This window comes from Fusarium fujikuroi, chromosome FFUJ_chr07, assembly GCF_900079805.1.
Source record: "Fusarium fujikuroi IMI 58289 draft genome, chromosome FFUJ_chr07".
NCBI classification, from domain to species: Eukaryota; Fungi; Ascomycota; class Sordariomycetes; order Hypocreales; family Nectriaceae; genus Fusarium; species Fusarium fujikuroi.
Genome location: NC_036628.1, coordinates 697,372 through 712,237, shown reverse-complemented (window position 1 = coordinate 712,237; position 14,866 = coordinate 697,372). Strand labels below are relative to the sequence as shown.

General features: G+C 49.5%; 8 protein-coding genes; 4 read left to right on the top strand and 4 right to left on the bottom strand.

Moving 5' to 3' along the window:
• Window positions 1-148: 148 nt before the first annotated feature.
• Window positions 149-583, top strand: FFUJ_08881 (related to cyanovirin-N family protein; the record flags this gene model as incomplete). XM_023580369.1 has 3 exons in its annotated part: window positions 149-308; window positions 363-521; window positions 570-583. 3 exons carry the CDS (start codon window positions 149-151, stop codon window positions 581-583), a joined length of 333 nt encoding a protein of 110 aa, XP_023433935.1.
• A 382-nt stretch (window positions 584-965) lies between these two features.
• FFUJ_08882 (related to transcription factor Pig1p) lies at window positions 966-3,726 on the bottom strand (the record flags this gene model as incomplete). XM_023580368.1 has 5 exons in its annotated part: window positions 966-2,234; window positions 2,285-3,018; window positions 3,067-3,461; window positions 3,519-3,573; window positions 3,636-3,726. 5 exons carry the CDS (start codon window positions 3,724-3,726, stop codon window positions 966-968), a joined length of 2,544 nt encoding a protein of 847 aa, XP_023433155.1.
• Window positions 3,727-4,150: 424 nt separating this feature from the next.
• Window positions 4,151-5,079, top strand: FFUJ_08883 (probable aromatic ring-opening dioxygenase family protein; the record flags this gene model as incomplete). XM_023580367.1 has 2 exons in its annotated part: window positions 4,151-4,277; window positions 4,367-5,079. The coding sequence occupies 2 exons, from the start codon at window positions 4,151-4,153 to the stop codon at window positions 5,077-5,079; spliced, it is 840 nt and encodes a 279-aa protein (XP_023433154.1).
• Window positions 5,080-5,315: 236 nt separating this feature from the next.
• On the bottom strand, window positions 5,316-6,318 carry FFUJ_08884 (related to stress response protein rds1p; the record flags this gene model as incomplete). XM_023580366.1 has 3 exons in its annotated part: window positions 5,316-5,327; window positions 5,379-5,992; window positions 6,042-6,318. The coding sequence occupies 3 exons, from the start codon at window positions 6,316-6,318 to the stop codon at window positions 5,316-5,318; spliced, it is 903 nt and encodes a 300-aa protein (XP_023433934.1).
• A 1,004-nt stretch (window positions 6,319-7,322) lies between these two features.
• FFUJ_08885 (uncharacterized protein) lies at window positions 7,323-7,714 on the top strand (the record flags this gene model as incomplete). XM_023580365.1 has 2 exons in its annotated part: window positions 7,323-7,353; window positions 7,419-7,714. The coding sequence occupies 2 exons, from the start codon at window positions 7,323-7,325 to the stop codon at window positions 7,712-7,714; spliced, it is 327 nt and encodes a 108-aa protein (XP_023433153.1).
• Window positions 7,715-7,926: 212 nt separating this feature from the next.
• Window positions 7,927-9,803, bottom strand: FFUJ_08886 (probable hydrolase, CocE/NonD family; the record flags this gene model as incomplete). XM_023580364.1 has 3 exons in its annotated part: window positions 7,927-8,014; window positions 8,064-9,557; window positions 9,607-9,803. 3 exons carry the CDS (start codon window positions 9,801-9,803, stop codon window positions 7,927-7,929), a joined length of 1,779 nt encoding a protein of 592 aa, XP_023433909.1.
• Window positions 9,804-10,258: 455 nt separating this feature from the next.
• Window positions 10,259-12,819, top strand: FFUJ_08887 (related to salicylate 1-monooxygenase; the record flags this gene model as incomplete). XM_023580363.1 has 9 exons in its annotated part: window positions 10,259-10,310; window positions 10,364-10,419; window positions 10,474-10,599; window positions 10,651-10,725; window positions 10,773-10,970; window positions 11,021-11,279; window positions 11,329-11,523; window positions 11,578-11,778; window positions 11,831-12,819. The coding sequence occupies 9 exons, from the start codon at window positions 10,259-10,261 to the stop codon at window positions 12,817-12,819; spliced, it is 2,151 nt and encodes a 716-aa protein (XP_023433152.1).
• Window positions 12,820-13,231: 412 nt separating this feature from the next.
• On the bottom strand, window positions 13,232-14,569 carry FFUJ_08888 (related to fumarylacetoacetate hydrolase; the record flags this gene model as incomplete). XM_023580361.1 has 3 exons in its annotated part: window positions 13,232-13,776; window positions 13,827-14,165; window positions 14,215-14,569. 3 exons carry the CDS (start codon window positions 14,567-14,569, stop codon window positions 13,232-13,234), a joined length of 1,239 nt encoding a protein of 412 aa, XP_023433151.1.
• Between the last annotated feature and the right edge of the window lie 297 nt (window positions 14,570-14,866).

Here is a 14,866-nt window from a genome sequence, read left to right as displayed (position 1 = left end):
GAGGCGCATACGCGAGGCCTCTCGTGAATCACTGTCAATAAGAGATATATATATATAGTCCTTGACTCTTCACACAACTTGATATTACTCCAACATCTACAACTCCACATCACACTTGTTTGCTTCATTCAAACTCACATCAGCCAAAATGGTCAACTTCCACGAGAGCTCTTCTGACATCGAGCTTGAGGATGGTCACATCCTCGTCGCTCAGTGTAACGATGCTGATGGTGAGCCTCAAGAGTCTCGTCTTGATCTCGACTACTACATTGGCAACAACGACGGTGCCTTCTACTGGGGTGGCGAGGGTAAGTCAACAAGTATCTCATGCATATTTCTAGCGTGCTAACCATGGCTTTAAGGCTTCTCTGGCTCTGCTTCTGACATCACCTTCTCACTTGAGGGCGACGACAACGTCCCTGTCCTCCGCGCTCTTCTCAACCCCGTTGATGGTGACCCCGTCGAGGCTGACCTCAACCTCGCTGAGTGCATCGGCAATGACAACGGCACTCTCGTCTTCGGTGAGTGTTGACAATGTTCAGGTTTGGATATCTGCTAACAGTGACTAGTCCCTCCCCAGTAAGCAAAGTTACGGAGTTTGAGGAAAGAATTCAGGCGGAAAGATAATCAAACAAATGAAGTAAAATTACCAGCAATTTCCCCCCTGTTCCTGGTGAATGCAGAGCGAAGATGTGAATGTCAACAGACTCTACGTGTAGCGTGACTGTGTAACAATGTCTCGCTACGAGTGTCGTCCAGCCGCCATTGAAGCACATTTCAGCTAGAAATGTAATACCTTCACAAGTTCCAGAAAAAATCACCTCATCACCTGAAGTTCACTGGCTTGCACTTAGCAGTTGAGAGTAATCGTGTCAAGTAAGAGGAGAAAGGCAGCATCTGCATAGCATTATTCGTACTGGACTTCAGACACGATATAAATACATATTAGTCATTAGAGTCGGGTATCATGCATCCAACTTCCTCTTGGCCGAGTTCTCCAACTCTCCCATAATCTGCACTAACTTCTCCGTAAGATGCGGCACCGGTAATCCCGTGAAATTACTCCTCACAATCCCCATAACCGCCTCCATGACCTTATCAGGCTGAGAGAGCGGCACACTTATCACAACCTCCCCCTCCCCTTGAATTTCCGTCCTCCACCGTATACAAGGCTGACCCTGTCCAAACCCTTTGAATCTTTGAAGTGCTATACTATCTGGTTCGTCCAGATAAACATTCTGACTTAGTGCTCGGGATAAGCTGGATTGATCGGATAACAGGCCGTATACCCAGAACGCGAGACTCGCGTGGTACAGGATTATGGCCATGGGGCCGCGCATCGAACCGCGGGGTGAGTGTTTGGCGATGTGCATGATCTGAGCGGCGTGGAATATAGTGTGGCGGGCGGCTTCGCTTTTTACCCAGTCGCGGACGGTGGGATAGACTGCGCGTGCTCGTTCAGGACCTTCCATGCCTGCGAATATCTGAATGTCTTCGAAGGGCATATGGAGGTGGAGAAGGGCGAGTTCCAGGCGCATTTGGATCTCGGGGTCTGCAGAGGTGTCGGCGGACAAGCTGAGTTTCAGGTGTCCAAGAAGTTTCAGTAGTTCGTCTTTCCGCATCTCTGTGACGAGGGTATTCCAGCGTCGAGGTCGTGATCGTTGGAGGGATGAGAGTTGGAGATACTCCCAGCACATAGTCCATGTACAAGAGAGGACAGCCATGATAGCGACGTAGATGTCAACAGAGTCAGTATGGTTGTTGAGAATATCAGGATCATCAATGACATCTGCAACGAAAAGCGGCTCATCTTGTCGGCGCGAGGCCTTGAGCGAATTCCACTGTTCCGGCGACGCGGCAGTCCACAAGTCCGCATGTTCGGGGAACGGCAGAAGGATCTCGGCATACGACACCGAAGGGCTGACCAGCAGTGCTGCGGAAGTGTTGGCATCATGAGACAGCATCCTGAAGGCAAGCCTCTTGAAGGACTCGTCCTCTACCCATTGAAACCATTCTTCCCGAGAGACAAGACCTGGAGATTGCATGGTCTTGCTCTGGGAGTATACTGATCTCTTGAACTTTCCATCACGGCGCATCATTGTCAGTACGGGGTTGAAGAAGCTCTCTGCTATCTCGACCTTGCGGGGAAGACCGCTCCAGATACCCATCTCGAGGGTAATGACGAAGGCTTGGGTGAGCTGGAGGTCGCGGACGAGAGTGTTATCCTGTTCCCACTAGCGACAGGTCAGTCTGGGAACGTGAGGACGGGAAGTAGAGGGCTTACATGTTTGGCGACAGCTATCCTCAAGCACTCTTGTATAGCATAGCCGAGCTTTGACAAAGCAGGGTCGGAAGTCAAGACTGCGCCGCAGGCAGCCATGGCAGCGACAAGCTCCGGTCTCTTGTCGTTGGGGTTAAAAGAAGCAGCGTGAATGAATGATGTAGCATGCGTGACGGGGGACGTGAGGTAGTACTGAAGTAACGTGTCCAACAGCTCAGCAGAGGGGAAAGACGCCACTGCTTTCGACAGGTGATCCGAACGACAACTATTGACGACCATCATGAGTATCCTGTCACGAGCTGGTCCTTCTAACTTGGCAGAGGTGACTCTTGTGTTTGAGTCCAAGGCGACACCAGACTCAGGCGAAGGGTAGGCAGAGTCTGTGGCGGGAAGGGAGAGATTATGCTCCTCTGCGCCAGCATGGTCTTTGGCATTTGGTCGAAACTTCCAGTGAGAGTTTTGAAAGGCCTCAGTACACATGGCAGCGGGCTCACCGGGATCGGTATGCGATGCGGCACGTGGTGTTTGAGCTCCTCGGGGAGTAGGCTGTATACTCCTCACTTCGAACGGGATGCTTGTGTTGTATGAGTCGAGGAACCGGAGGTCTATGTCATCCAGTTGATTGTATGTGTACATGTCGACGTCGTTGGCGTCAGGGTTGGCCCAGCCTCCAGATAGAAGGTTGAGATCGGGGAGAGGGAAGAAGAGGGGATCGATGTTGGTGTTCATGGAGGGGTCTAATTACTGTGAGCCCCATACCTGCGTGCGGTGTCTTGGGGACTTACCAAGATTCTGGAAGAGGCTATGCGATGTCTGTGGTGTGAGCATATCCAGTGAAGGCTGCTCCAGAACAGACGACGACGACGTTGACCCAATACTAGTATGATCAGGGAACGCAGCCATGGACGAAGAGGCATCGTCTTGGGAGAAGATAGTATCATCCTGCTGCTGCTCCTCAGACTGAAAGTCCGAGTCCAGCTCCATGGAGTCGTTCCACTTGCACTCGATGCCTTTCTCTTGACATCGACGACAGGGTTTCTCATCACTACAGCGCAGGTGATTGGTAGAACATGCCTTGCAAGCCTTGCTAACCCTGCCTGGCATGTAACGAGGTTGTTCAGCTACAGAGCTATCCCCAGCCTGTGAGCCATGACCAGCAACATGTCTTTTCAGGAGGTCCCTTGATCGTCGTTAGTGGGCGATGCGAGGATAACACAAGGGGCTAGACTAGACTAACGGTCTTGTAAAGGCCTTTGGACAAACATGGCACTTGTAGGGTTTGGTCTGTGTATCTAGGCAACACAAGTAAGCAACAAGCACTGGGTCAAGTGAATGATGGAAGATGCAAACGTACGGGATCGCACGTGACGCGCTAGATGATCAAGACGCTTATAATTCTTCTTGCACGAACCGCACTGGAACATGCCAGGTTGAGTCGTCGACATAGTGAGAGAGAGTGAGACTGGCCGTGCAAGTGGAGAGCGAGATAGGCAATCGGGACGTGGAGGAGAAAGAGAGAGAGCGTATGTGAGGAGCAGGGGGAAATCGTGTTGTTTTTTCCCTTCGGCTCGGACATGACAAAGAATCCGCGGGGAAATCTCAGGTTGTATTTTGCGGGGGTGGCTACGGGGGAAGAGGCGATGCTAGATCCGGGATGGTTTGGTGTTGTATTGGGAGGGTCGTGATTTGAGGGGGATACGAAAATGGGGGGTTAGGGGGCTCCTCCACATCCCGATGGAGATTTAATCACCCTATACTTGCAATCTCGGCAATTGATTCATGGCAACGTTGATAAATATATAGATAACTGACACTTGTCCCAGAATGGGTATGTTTCTTTGATCGGTTCTAGACAAATTCACTGACATCATGAAAGCCAATTTATCTCCAGTTCACTTCTTCTCCCATGGATCTACGATGATGCTGGGAGAAGAGTCTGAGGCTGCTGACTACTGGAAGAAGGCCGGTGATCAAGCATTGGCCAACAACATCAAGGGTATTATTATGATGGCATGTCTTTAACCGAATCGGACAGTGATCAATTGACTGACTGTTATCTTCAGGGCGCTCATTGGGACGCTGAAGGCGACCGCATGCAAGTCGCCATGAACCCCAAACCAGGCAAATCCCCCGTCGCGTACGTCCACCCATCAAAATACGTCGACTACGAACTCAAACCCGATCTCGAGACCGGCGAGCGATGCATCTCCCTCCTCAAAGACGCCGGCTTCAATGTTTCCGGAAATACCGAGTTCGACTGGATCCACGATACATATCTCATCCTCATCCGCATGTTCCCCAACGGCTGCCCACCAACAACACTCATCTCCATGAACGCGCGCTTCGATCCTCATTACCACATGCGCGTCGGCGAGACTCTTCGTCCTCTCCGAAAAGAAAACTATCTCATAATCGGTTCCGGCGGTGCAGTACATAACTTGTATCGTAACATCTGGGCGCCTATTCTATACTACTCTGATAACTTTGCGCAAGAGAAACCACCCGAGGCGTGGGCCCTGGAGTTTCGACAGGCTGTTGAGGATGTCATCAAGAACAATAGTGGCCCGAAATTGAGACGCGCGATGACGAGGTTGATGAAGCATCCTTTTTATAGAGATGCTCATGCTACGGACGATCACTTCATGTCGGCGCTGTTTGTGGCGGGTGCGGTTGGCGATGAGGAGGATGAGGGTGTTTATGGTGAGCTCAAGGCTGAGACGTGGGAGTTGACGAATATGTGTAATAGCCAGTTTACTTTTGGATCATGGCCGAGGACTCTTGCGACAGCGGCGGCATAAGAATATTCGGTTCAGGTCAGATTGTTAGTAGAACTCTTGATATACAGCGTGCGATAAATAAGAGACTGATTGATTCAGATGTTCGTGTAAAAAACGTGTACTATACACATGCTCATTCAGCGACAAATTAATTATATACATTAGAATCGTCCTTATTAGATTGCCATTCTCACGACCCATTATCATTCCTCCGCAGACCTTATGAAACCTCAAAAGTACTTCGTAGCACAGCATACTTAGCTGGAGATCTGTATACATGTTAGTAAATTTGAATGCTTCAATTCATTCCATCAACTCACCTCAATGATGGCAGGACCAGCAGCGACGGTGTCATCAGAGACAACATCCTTGCAGCCAGTAAGCACGACATAAGTCTGTCCAGCAAAGCCCTCGGGAATCTCAACAGAGAAACCACCATCAACAGCCTTGGCCTCAACAAAGGTAGGTCCAGTGACGGCGATGAAAGCAGCATAGACACCCTGGCCCTTGGCGCCCTCGAGGGTATAACCAGGTGTCTGAAGCGTAACAGTATCACCAGTCTTGATCTCACTTCCCGAAGCAGCAGCAGCCAAAGCAGGGAAAGCCTTGACGGGCAGAGCAGGGTTCTCCTTGGGGCAACCGGTGATGAAGCCCGAGGCAAGGGAGTACACCTCGTTGTAGCTCAGAGGAGCATCGAAGGGCTGGGCAAAGGGGACTTGCTTGAGAGCACCGCGGATGTAGGATGAGTGACGGGCCTCGACGGTGAGGATGGATCCGGCGGCTGTGAGGTACGTCTTGCTCATGATGTCGGCTGCGGCGCCGAGATAAGCTGAGACGCCGACGCCTTCGAGGACGGAGGCGGTTGCGAGGAAGGACTTGACGTCTGTGACACCGAAGGAGTAAGTGCACTCTTCGACGGGTGTGACGCCAGCAGCTAGAGATGTTAGCAGACTGATACATGGTAGTTGCTGATCAAGACATACCCTTGAGAGCCTTGGTGATAAAGTCGACGTGAGCAGTCTCATCAGAAGAGACCTTTTTGATGTTGTTGTAGAATGTGGAGTCATAACCAGCATCCGCAAAGTCCTTCTCCGTAAAGTTGGAAAGACCTTGACGATAAAAGTTATCTTCAAGGTGCTCGAGAGTAAGAGCGTAGTTGAGGATGACTCCGTCGTTGATCTGAGAGGCGCGCTTCTCAATGACAGGAGCAGCGGAGGCTAGGCCAGCGGCCAATAGAGGAAGGGCAGTAGAGAAGTACATGATGAGTAAGGCTTGGAGGGTTTGATGATAGAGAATGATGAGATTGGTGATGTTCTGTCAGAGTGAATTGGATGCACCAGGCTATAGATATGTGATTGTTTTATCACCAGTGCAGGTAGATATACATACCCGACCAAACTTGCTAGTAACAACATTAGGCCCTCATGATGCCTCGACTGTAATTGTGAATAATATCCCCGCCCTCGATCCACAGCCTCAATCTCCCTAGACTCACAACATCACGATTCGGCATCTCACCATTCCGCTCCGATCTTCCCGCCATCCAATCTCCCCCTCAAACCCAACCAAACAAGAGCCGAATACCCCAAAGTATCGCACCGCCCAAGTCTCAGCCCTGAGAAACATGCACCTCAAACAAAACCAAACACCCCAATTGCCGAATCAAGACGTCATGGCTCAAACAGATTACCGAATCGGGCACGTTTCGATGATCGCCAGGGACTCTCAGCCCGGCAACTTTTGAACCCGTAGTTGATAGTTCGAAACTAGCGCTGGACATCATTCGCGTGCTGTTTTCTAATTGTGGGACGTTTGGATCTCGGATGGCTTTGGTTCCGTGAGCTAGAGAGGATTGAGTTATAGCTTGGGCTTTGGTGAGACAAGGCTCGGGATATCCACCATCCGAACAACATCGCGTTTGTCTAGTTCAACAGTTTGTAGAATGTTGGTAGTGTCGATTGCGCTTGGATAATGTGTCTTAGGCTGAGCTTTGGGGAAATTGGTGTTGATCAGGGGAATTGGTCATCTCCCCGAGCAGCCGAAAGCCTTCGGGATGAGTTTGGTCCGAGGAATTGATAGTCATGGTTGATAGAGGTGCTGGGAAGTCGGCATTAAATTAACAAAGGTTGGGTGTACAAAGACATTCCTGTTTGTATTAATAACTTTTGTGTTTTATTTGCTTCGATTCCCCGCCGAGTCGTTATTGTTAGATTGTCTGAGTCCACCATTCACTCTTTGACTTTCACTCATTCATAAACGCAACCATGAAGTTTACTATCATCGCTGCTCTCGCAGGTAAATAATCCATTTAACAGATATTCACTCACGTCCTGAACTAACAGCATACGCAGTCCTATCAGGAGTCCACGCCGCCGACTCTGCATCTACAACAATCACCTGCAGCTCCTGTCCCTCGGCCGTAACGACCCCTGATATCGTCACACGATCCGCTCTCCCTACTATATCTTGCACTGAGAAGCCTTTGGCAGTTTTATCAATGGCCAAGGGAGGCAGTGGAGCTGCTGCACCTACTGGCTCGGGTGCCGCTTCTACCCCTACAGCCCAAGTCCCCGTGTCTGGAGCTAGTATCAACAAGAAGGGCAGTGTTGGTGGAATGGCTGCGGCGGCTGTAATGGTGGCTGCATATATGCTTTAGTCTCTATCCAGTGGCCAATGGCGGGTGCAACAGTGTCGGGTGAGCTTAATATTCTATGGGTACTAGTTTTATATAGTGGTGGATGAGCGGCCATGCTGCATGTAATACCGAATTGTGTTTATGGAGGAAGCTTGTTGGAATATCGCGCTGTCTCGCACTTGATATTTTGGATCAAGAGAAAAACTAATCTATTATGCTGTTTTACGTGCTATCTAGTTGGGAATCACAGGAAGAGTGACATAGTTTTGTTGGCGAGGTCCAAAGTGGATATGATTCGAACCTTGGAAAACCTCAGGTGATCTAAGAACAGTTAGCAATGAGCACATATATATTAAACATTCATGCTTACCTGTCAACCGGGTCGTTGTGCAAGAAAATACCCGAACCCTGAGTATCCCCTGACGACACCTCAAACACCAACTTACCCCCCTTATCAACAACAACATTCGTAGGCCAGACCTCAATATCAACGCCGTAAACCTCACCCTGTATCACAGGCTGAACATCCTTGCTGGTGTAGTTTCTGTGAGGAAGCCAGTCGCGGTGCTTAGGGTGTTCTGAATCAACCTTGCGGAGCGACACGCGAAGCCAGCCTTTCGTTAGAGGGACGGGGTCGCCTGCTGTGCCAGTATAGAATACCTCTTGGCCTGATGGGTCGAAGTGACGGAGTGTGACAAACAGATCAATGTCACTGGGTGTAGGGCCAGATGGATCAGGAGAGACTGAGACATTGAGATGAGCGACAACGTGGCCCGTGATCTCTGTCTCAGCCTCAAAGGCGGGGGTTGAAAACTGGACCACCTCAGGCTTCTCCAGCGTTCCAAGAGCCTTGTAGCTAATCTTCTTGCGCTCTGTCTTGGGCTCATCCCAGCTGAGACCTTGTTCAGGCGTAAGGAAGAGCTTCTTATACTGAGTTCGTGCAATAGGCCACTCGTTCTCTTCTCTTCGAGGATAGGCCTTTTCCTTCTCGGCGTCATTGAAGCCAACGTTGCCCTTTCGAAGAACAAGACTCACGGGGGCAACCTTGCCTTCTTGAGACCAGCCAACGCGGTCTTCACCCTTGAGGAAAGCATCGAGGAAACTTCGTTGAATTTCAACTTCTTCCTCGTAATAGAATGGGAGATCGTGACGGCCTGTGATGAGACGGAGATACTTGAACTTTGAACCAGCGTGGATGTATCCCTCGATGTTGCCGCGGAGGTGGAGAAGAATACCGCCCCAGTTGCCTACTGACAAGAGAGGGACTTCGATATCGCCCATGTCGTACTCCTTGGAAGCGTAGTAGGCTTCATCTCGGAATCGGTTGACTTGGTTATCGATAGTCTGATCCTGCCTGTTGGCCTCGAGCTCTTCTTCTGGCAGATCACCCTCAATAGTATCAGGACCCCAATTCCTAGCATTCCGACCAGGTCTACCGTACTGATTCGTAATGACCTGGCGATTCCACCAAAACTTGATAAAAGCATTTGAAAGAATTCCGCCGTGTCGGCATCGATCACGGTAGTAATCTGACATGCCCTCCCAGGGAACAATGGCACTCAGACCCTTTGGCTTGCGGGCTGCGACTCGCCATTGACTTCCGGCATAGTAGCTAATACCGAGAAGACCAACTTTGCCGGATGACCAAGGCTGCTCGGCGGCCCATTCGACGACATCGAAGAAGGCTTCGCTGGTGCCTCTGGACATGGTATCAAGCTTGCCGGTTGATTGACCGAGACCACGCTCATCGGCTCGGACGATGGCATAGCCGTGCTTGGTCCAGAAGCCAGGGTCTGGAGTTTCCCATGCTGAGTGCTGGGACTTGTGCTGAGGATTCACCTCACTGAAGGACTTGGGATGGAAGCTACAGCAATGTTAGGGGCTATTTTGCTAAGAAGAAATGTTGAACTCACTCCTGATACCAAATGTCCTTTCCATAAGGGCCATATGTGACGAGAACAGGAACCTTGTCAACACCCTTGGGTCGATAGACATTGAGTCTCACCAATCCATCACCCGCCTTGAGAGGAACAGTAGCATTCTGTTCAAAAATGTAAGGAAACGACTCCTCATCCACAGTATGGATATCCTCCTTGATAGGGTTAGGCATTGTAATGATTGGTATATTGAAGATGAATTGAGTTATGCTAAGACCAAAACCAAAAAAGCCCTTGCAAATAAAATATCGTATGACAGGCCCTATTTCACTTCCCTCTCAGTGGATGACTCCCCCGCAATTGCACCATATTTCTCATCGTCGCCGAATTGTCCCTTCGGTTGAGACCCCAACTTTTTAGGTGGAGGGTTCCGATACGGGGGACGTTCGGTTACGTGGGGCCGAGTCCCGAAACGCGTACGACCCCAGATGCAAAGTGAGATCGGGGACTTGGAGGAGATGGGATGGGGAAGCGGGTGAATCTGGGGAAGGCTGATCATGAGACGGTTTGTAGAGTTTGGGGTTTATTAGGTTCAGAGCTGCACGAAATAGTTACATCGGTTTTGGACATCCACATCTGCCGAGCACGCTTTTCTTGGGCTGTTTTACTGTATTATCCACCTGCAATCATGACTCAAGACACAGAAACAAGACCATTGAACATTCTCATTGTTGGAGCAGGTAATTCTAGCAATAAAAAGTATGCTTAGTTACACAAAAGCTGACAGTACAAGGCATCGGTGGTTTAACCGCTGCGCTTGGTCTCCGTCAACAAGGACACAAAGTAACAGTAAGTAAACTCTATCTCGACTATACCCACTTTGACTCATACTCTGTATCTTAGCTATTCGAGAGATCGCAACTGGCACGAGAAGTCGGTGCTGCTATTCACGTGGCCCCCAATAGTCATGGACTTCTGAAGCGATTTGGTGTTTATCCCGAGACTTTTGGCGCGAATCGCGTTGAAGGCGTGAGTCGCTCAATGATGCAATGATCTGAACTACAGGCTGAAAGTCCGCAGGTCACTGAGTATACACATGATGGACATCTCAAGTTTGATAACCACCTCAAGGGACCGCTCTCAGTTTGGGAGCATGTACGTTGCAATGTGTCTTTACTGTAGCAATCGCTAACATGCTGTAGCCATGGGTTCTTGCGCATCGCGTCAGTCTACACGAGAACCTCAAGAATCAGGCAACCTCTACCGAAGGCCCAGGAACACCAGCTATTCTCAAGACCTCCAGCCCTGTCGTTGATGTCGATCCCTCAACGGCGACCATCAAGTTCGAGGATGGCACAACAGTGTCTGGGGATTTGGTTCTTGGAGCCGACGGCGTCAGCGTAAGGAGCTCAATTCCCATCTGGTGAATCTTAAAGCTAATAATAAAAAGTCGATAACGCGGTCAATCGTCACTGGCACAGACATCAAGCCTTATGGCTCTGGAAAAAGCGCTTTCAGATTCATGATTCCCCATTCCAAATATCTCAACGACGAAACAACCAGGCCTTTCGCCGAGCGCACAGGTACAATGACGATGTGGATGGGTGATGACCGAAGAATCATCATGTATCCTTGCTCCAACAACACTGTCATGAACTTTGTTGCCATTCACCCAAGCAGTATCACCTCCGGGGCCAACAAGGGATCTGGTAAGTCACCAAAGCATTTGGAATATGAGTAACAAGCTGACGTGAATAGGCTGGGGACAGGGCGGCAGCAAGGAGCTTCTTCTTGAAGTCTACAAGGACTTTGAGCCGAGGGTCCGCGCTATTCTCAACCTGGTTGATGCCAGCGATTTGAAGCTTTGGACTCTGCTGGACATGGACCGTATTCCAACATGGCACAAAGAGCGACTTGTCTTGCTTGGAGATGCGGCTCACCCATTCTTACCCCGTGAGTTCATCACATTTTGCTGACACGACATTGCTGACCGTTTCTCCAATCTAGATCAAGGACAGGGTGGTGGTATTGCTATTGAGGACGCAGCATCCCTGGTGGCCCTACTACCGTACGGTACAACAGCCGACGATATTCCCAGTCGCCTTTCTCTGTACGAGAAGATCAGGGACGAGAGAGCTCATACGGTGCAGCTCTTCACCAGGCAAGCAGGCGAGGATCTTGACGAGGAAACCCGTGTCAAGTTCAACAGTAGGTCACTGCTATCCTCAGTCACGAAGTATCGAAACTGACAATCATTCAGTCTTCAAATTCCTTAACTACAACTTCGGTCACGATGAGTGGCACAACACCAAGAAGGCTCTCAGAGACCATCTCTGGTCTCAGAACAAGAACCTCCACTGGAAGTCTCCTGTATCATTCGGCCCCATGCCCAGTCCTCGACAAGATTACCATGGGCAACGATATAACGGCAATGACTCTTCGTTCACTACTTGGTCGGTCCGTTTCAAGTCTTCTGCTACATATCTCAAGACTCTCTTTCCCACAGACCGGTTCAGCTTCTACAAGCCCGGCACTGTCGCTGAAGCAACATACTCGTGCACTGAGTTGAAAGACATGAAGTGGCTTGGCGGGGGAGGTTACAAGTTCTTTGGTCTTTGGATTCACGGTGTTCAGTACGAGAAGAAGGATGGTAGCAAGATCTATGGGTCATTCCTAGCTGTTCTTCTAGAGAATCTTGCTGATCCTATCGTCACCGGTCGTGAGGAGCTTGGTATGCCTAAACTCTTCTGCGATATCGATGTTGTGGAGAAGGGAGCCAACACTAGCATTCGTTGCAGTTGGCGAGGAGCAGAGTTCGTCGATATCACACTCAAGGGTCTTGGCGAGGCTACCAACGGACATGCAAATGGTGTCAACGGCACAAATGGCGCCAACGGAACAAACGGCCATCCCGCATCTGTTGGCCCTCCTGGTGCTCCTCCTCTGCCAGAGGAGCAAGGACTTCTAGTATACCGATATGTGCCTGCGGTCGGCCAGCCTGGTGTTGCTGATGCCGCATATCCTGTCTTTATCGAGAACGGGTTGGAGACGACGAAGCGACAGGTTGAGAAGACGCTGGTTGGAAGTGGTGGTGATTTGGATCTTACACCTGGTACGTGGGATACGTTGCCTACGCTGAACCATATCGCGACTGGGTTCTCTGATATTCCTGTTTACGGTGTTGTCAAGAGTAAGGTTGAGTATGGAAGAGGCGTGGATGATATTTCTCATGCTAGAAGGGTTGACTAGCGAGTTCAAGTTTGTATATATATTTTATTAGCATTTCATAGTAAGAAGCCCTCTGATTCTTCACTGAGTTTTGTTACTGTTTAGCAGGTGATGAATAGTATTCTGAATATGTTTGTTGGTAACACTAAGATTTAGAGGGTTCAAAGGCAGTGTTCGCTGGAGAACCAGGTTACATCTGGGTCTGTACTTCGTGAAAGGGCAACATTCATCTCTAAGCTTTCTCTGGTGATTTAAGCTCCCAGCCACAAGTCTCAACTCAGCAACCTGATAGGGGCCCAGATAGCACACTAAGAATGGGTGTTTATGGCTATGGTCAGTAGTCATTTGGAAGAATACGACGAAACCATCAAGGTACTTCAAATGATATAAGACTTTATATCCTGTATAAATGATGGTTCTATAACATATGGGCTCAATACGACCGAGCAGGAGTAAGCTTGCCAATACACTCACCAAATCCAACACCCGACTCATCTCCACCAACAGATCCTGTTATCCTCACAACATCACCATCCTCAAGAAAACCTCTCTTCGACCCATCGCTCAACGTAACAGGCTTGGTACCGCCCTCTGTAGACTCAAGCATACAACCTCGGCTCGTCTCCTCAGAACCGGAAACAGTGCCCGTGGCGAGAAGATCACCGGTCCTGAGAGCACTTCCTGAACTGACTGAATGCGCAACCATCTGCTGAGGAGTCCAGTAAAGAGACTCGACTGGACAAACGCCAAGTGTTGTGGTGGTGTTATTTGCCAAGACGTCAACTTTCAAGGTGATTGAGAATGTTGAGGGGCTAGGATGCTGGAGGTATGAGGCTGATATGGCCTTCTGCTCTTGGGCCTTGGTTCTGAAGGGCTCTAGAGCATCGAGGGTGATGATCCAGGGAGAGATGGAAGTTCCTAGACTCTTGCCATTGAAAGGGCCGAGAGGGAACATTTCAAAACCTTGAATATCACGAGCTAAATCTGTTAGTCGTCCGATTTCAGAAGAGGGCTGGCTAAGTACCTACCACTCCAATCGTTGAGAATCACAAAACCAAAAATATGCTCCTCAGCATCCTTAGCATGAAGTCTCTGCCTCATAGCCAACGGTTTTCCAACCACAGCAGCAAGTTCAACTTCATAATCAACCTTTTGAGACGGCGCATAAGTAATTGGATCGTCGCCTTCAGCTGCAGCAGGGTTCTTGAATTGTCCATAAGGACGCTCAATATCCGTTCCTGAAACAACGATGGAGCCTGTTCGGCCTTGATATCCAACTGGAAACTTGAAGAAGCCAGGTGGCGGCGTTCCGTTGTTGACTACTATACGCCCTGCATTTATGACGTGGTCGAGAGAGCACGAGAAGTCTGTTTGAAAATTAGCTTTGATTCAAAAGGGCAGAGGTGTTATTCATACCTGCAAAGTCTTTGATTTCAACTGGCAAATGCATCGTCACAGCAGTGATGTCTTCTTTGCTGCTCGTAGGAAAACCATCGAGGCCCTTGTGTCGATGAGCTTGCTGGATCTGCTTTCGGACATTCTGATGCACAGTCTTGGGGAGAGCAGCAAAAGAATTCAGAGTCTCTTCGTTAAATACACCTCGAGAAAGGCCTTCAACGTCCTTGAATAATTGTTCAACGAGATCACTCAGGAATATCACAGTGTTTCCAAGTCTAGTAACAGCTTGAGGGGTGTTGTGAGACTCAGAGGAAGCTATTCCGAACGGAATGTTCTTCTCAGTGAAGTGATGAGCAAAGTCTGTGGCTGCCATCGTGTTTGTGTCTCTTAATCGGTGGATAATCACAACTTCATTCAAAACGTAGCAGTCGAGATGGCAGAAATGACAGTTCCCTTCAATTCAATTCTAGTCCTGTATTATCAATCATTAAACTATTTTATCCCGAGGACTTAATTCCGAACCCCGCGAATGGTTGAGTGGACGATCGGCATCGGTTGATCTGGGTCCAGGGTCCTCCACATCCCGATGAGTCAATCAAGGGGTATGGCTCCGGATATGTAAGGGAAATGGAGTCGTATATCCGGCACTTAACATAAAACGAGACGAAAT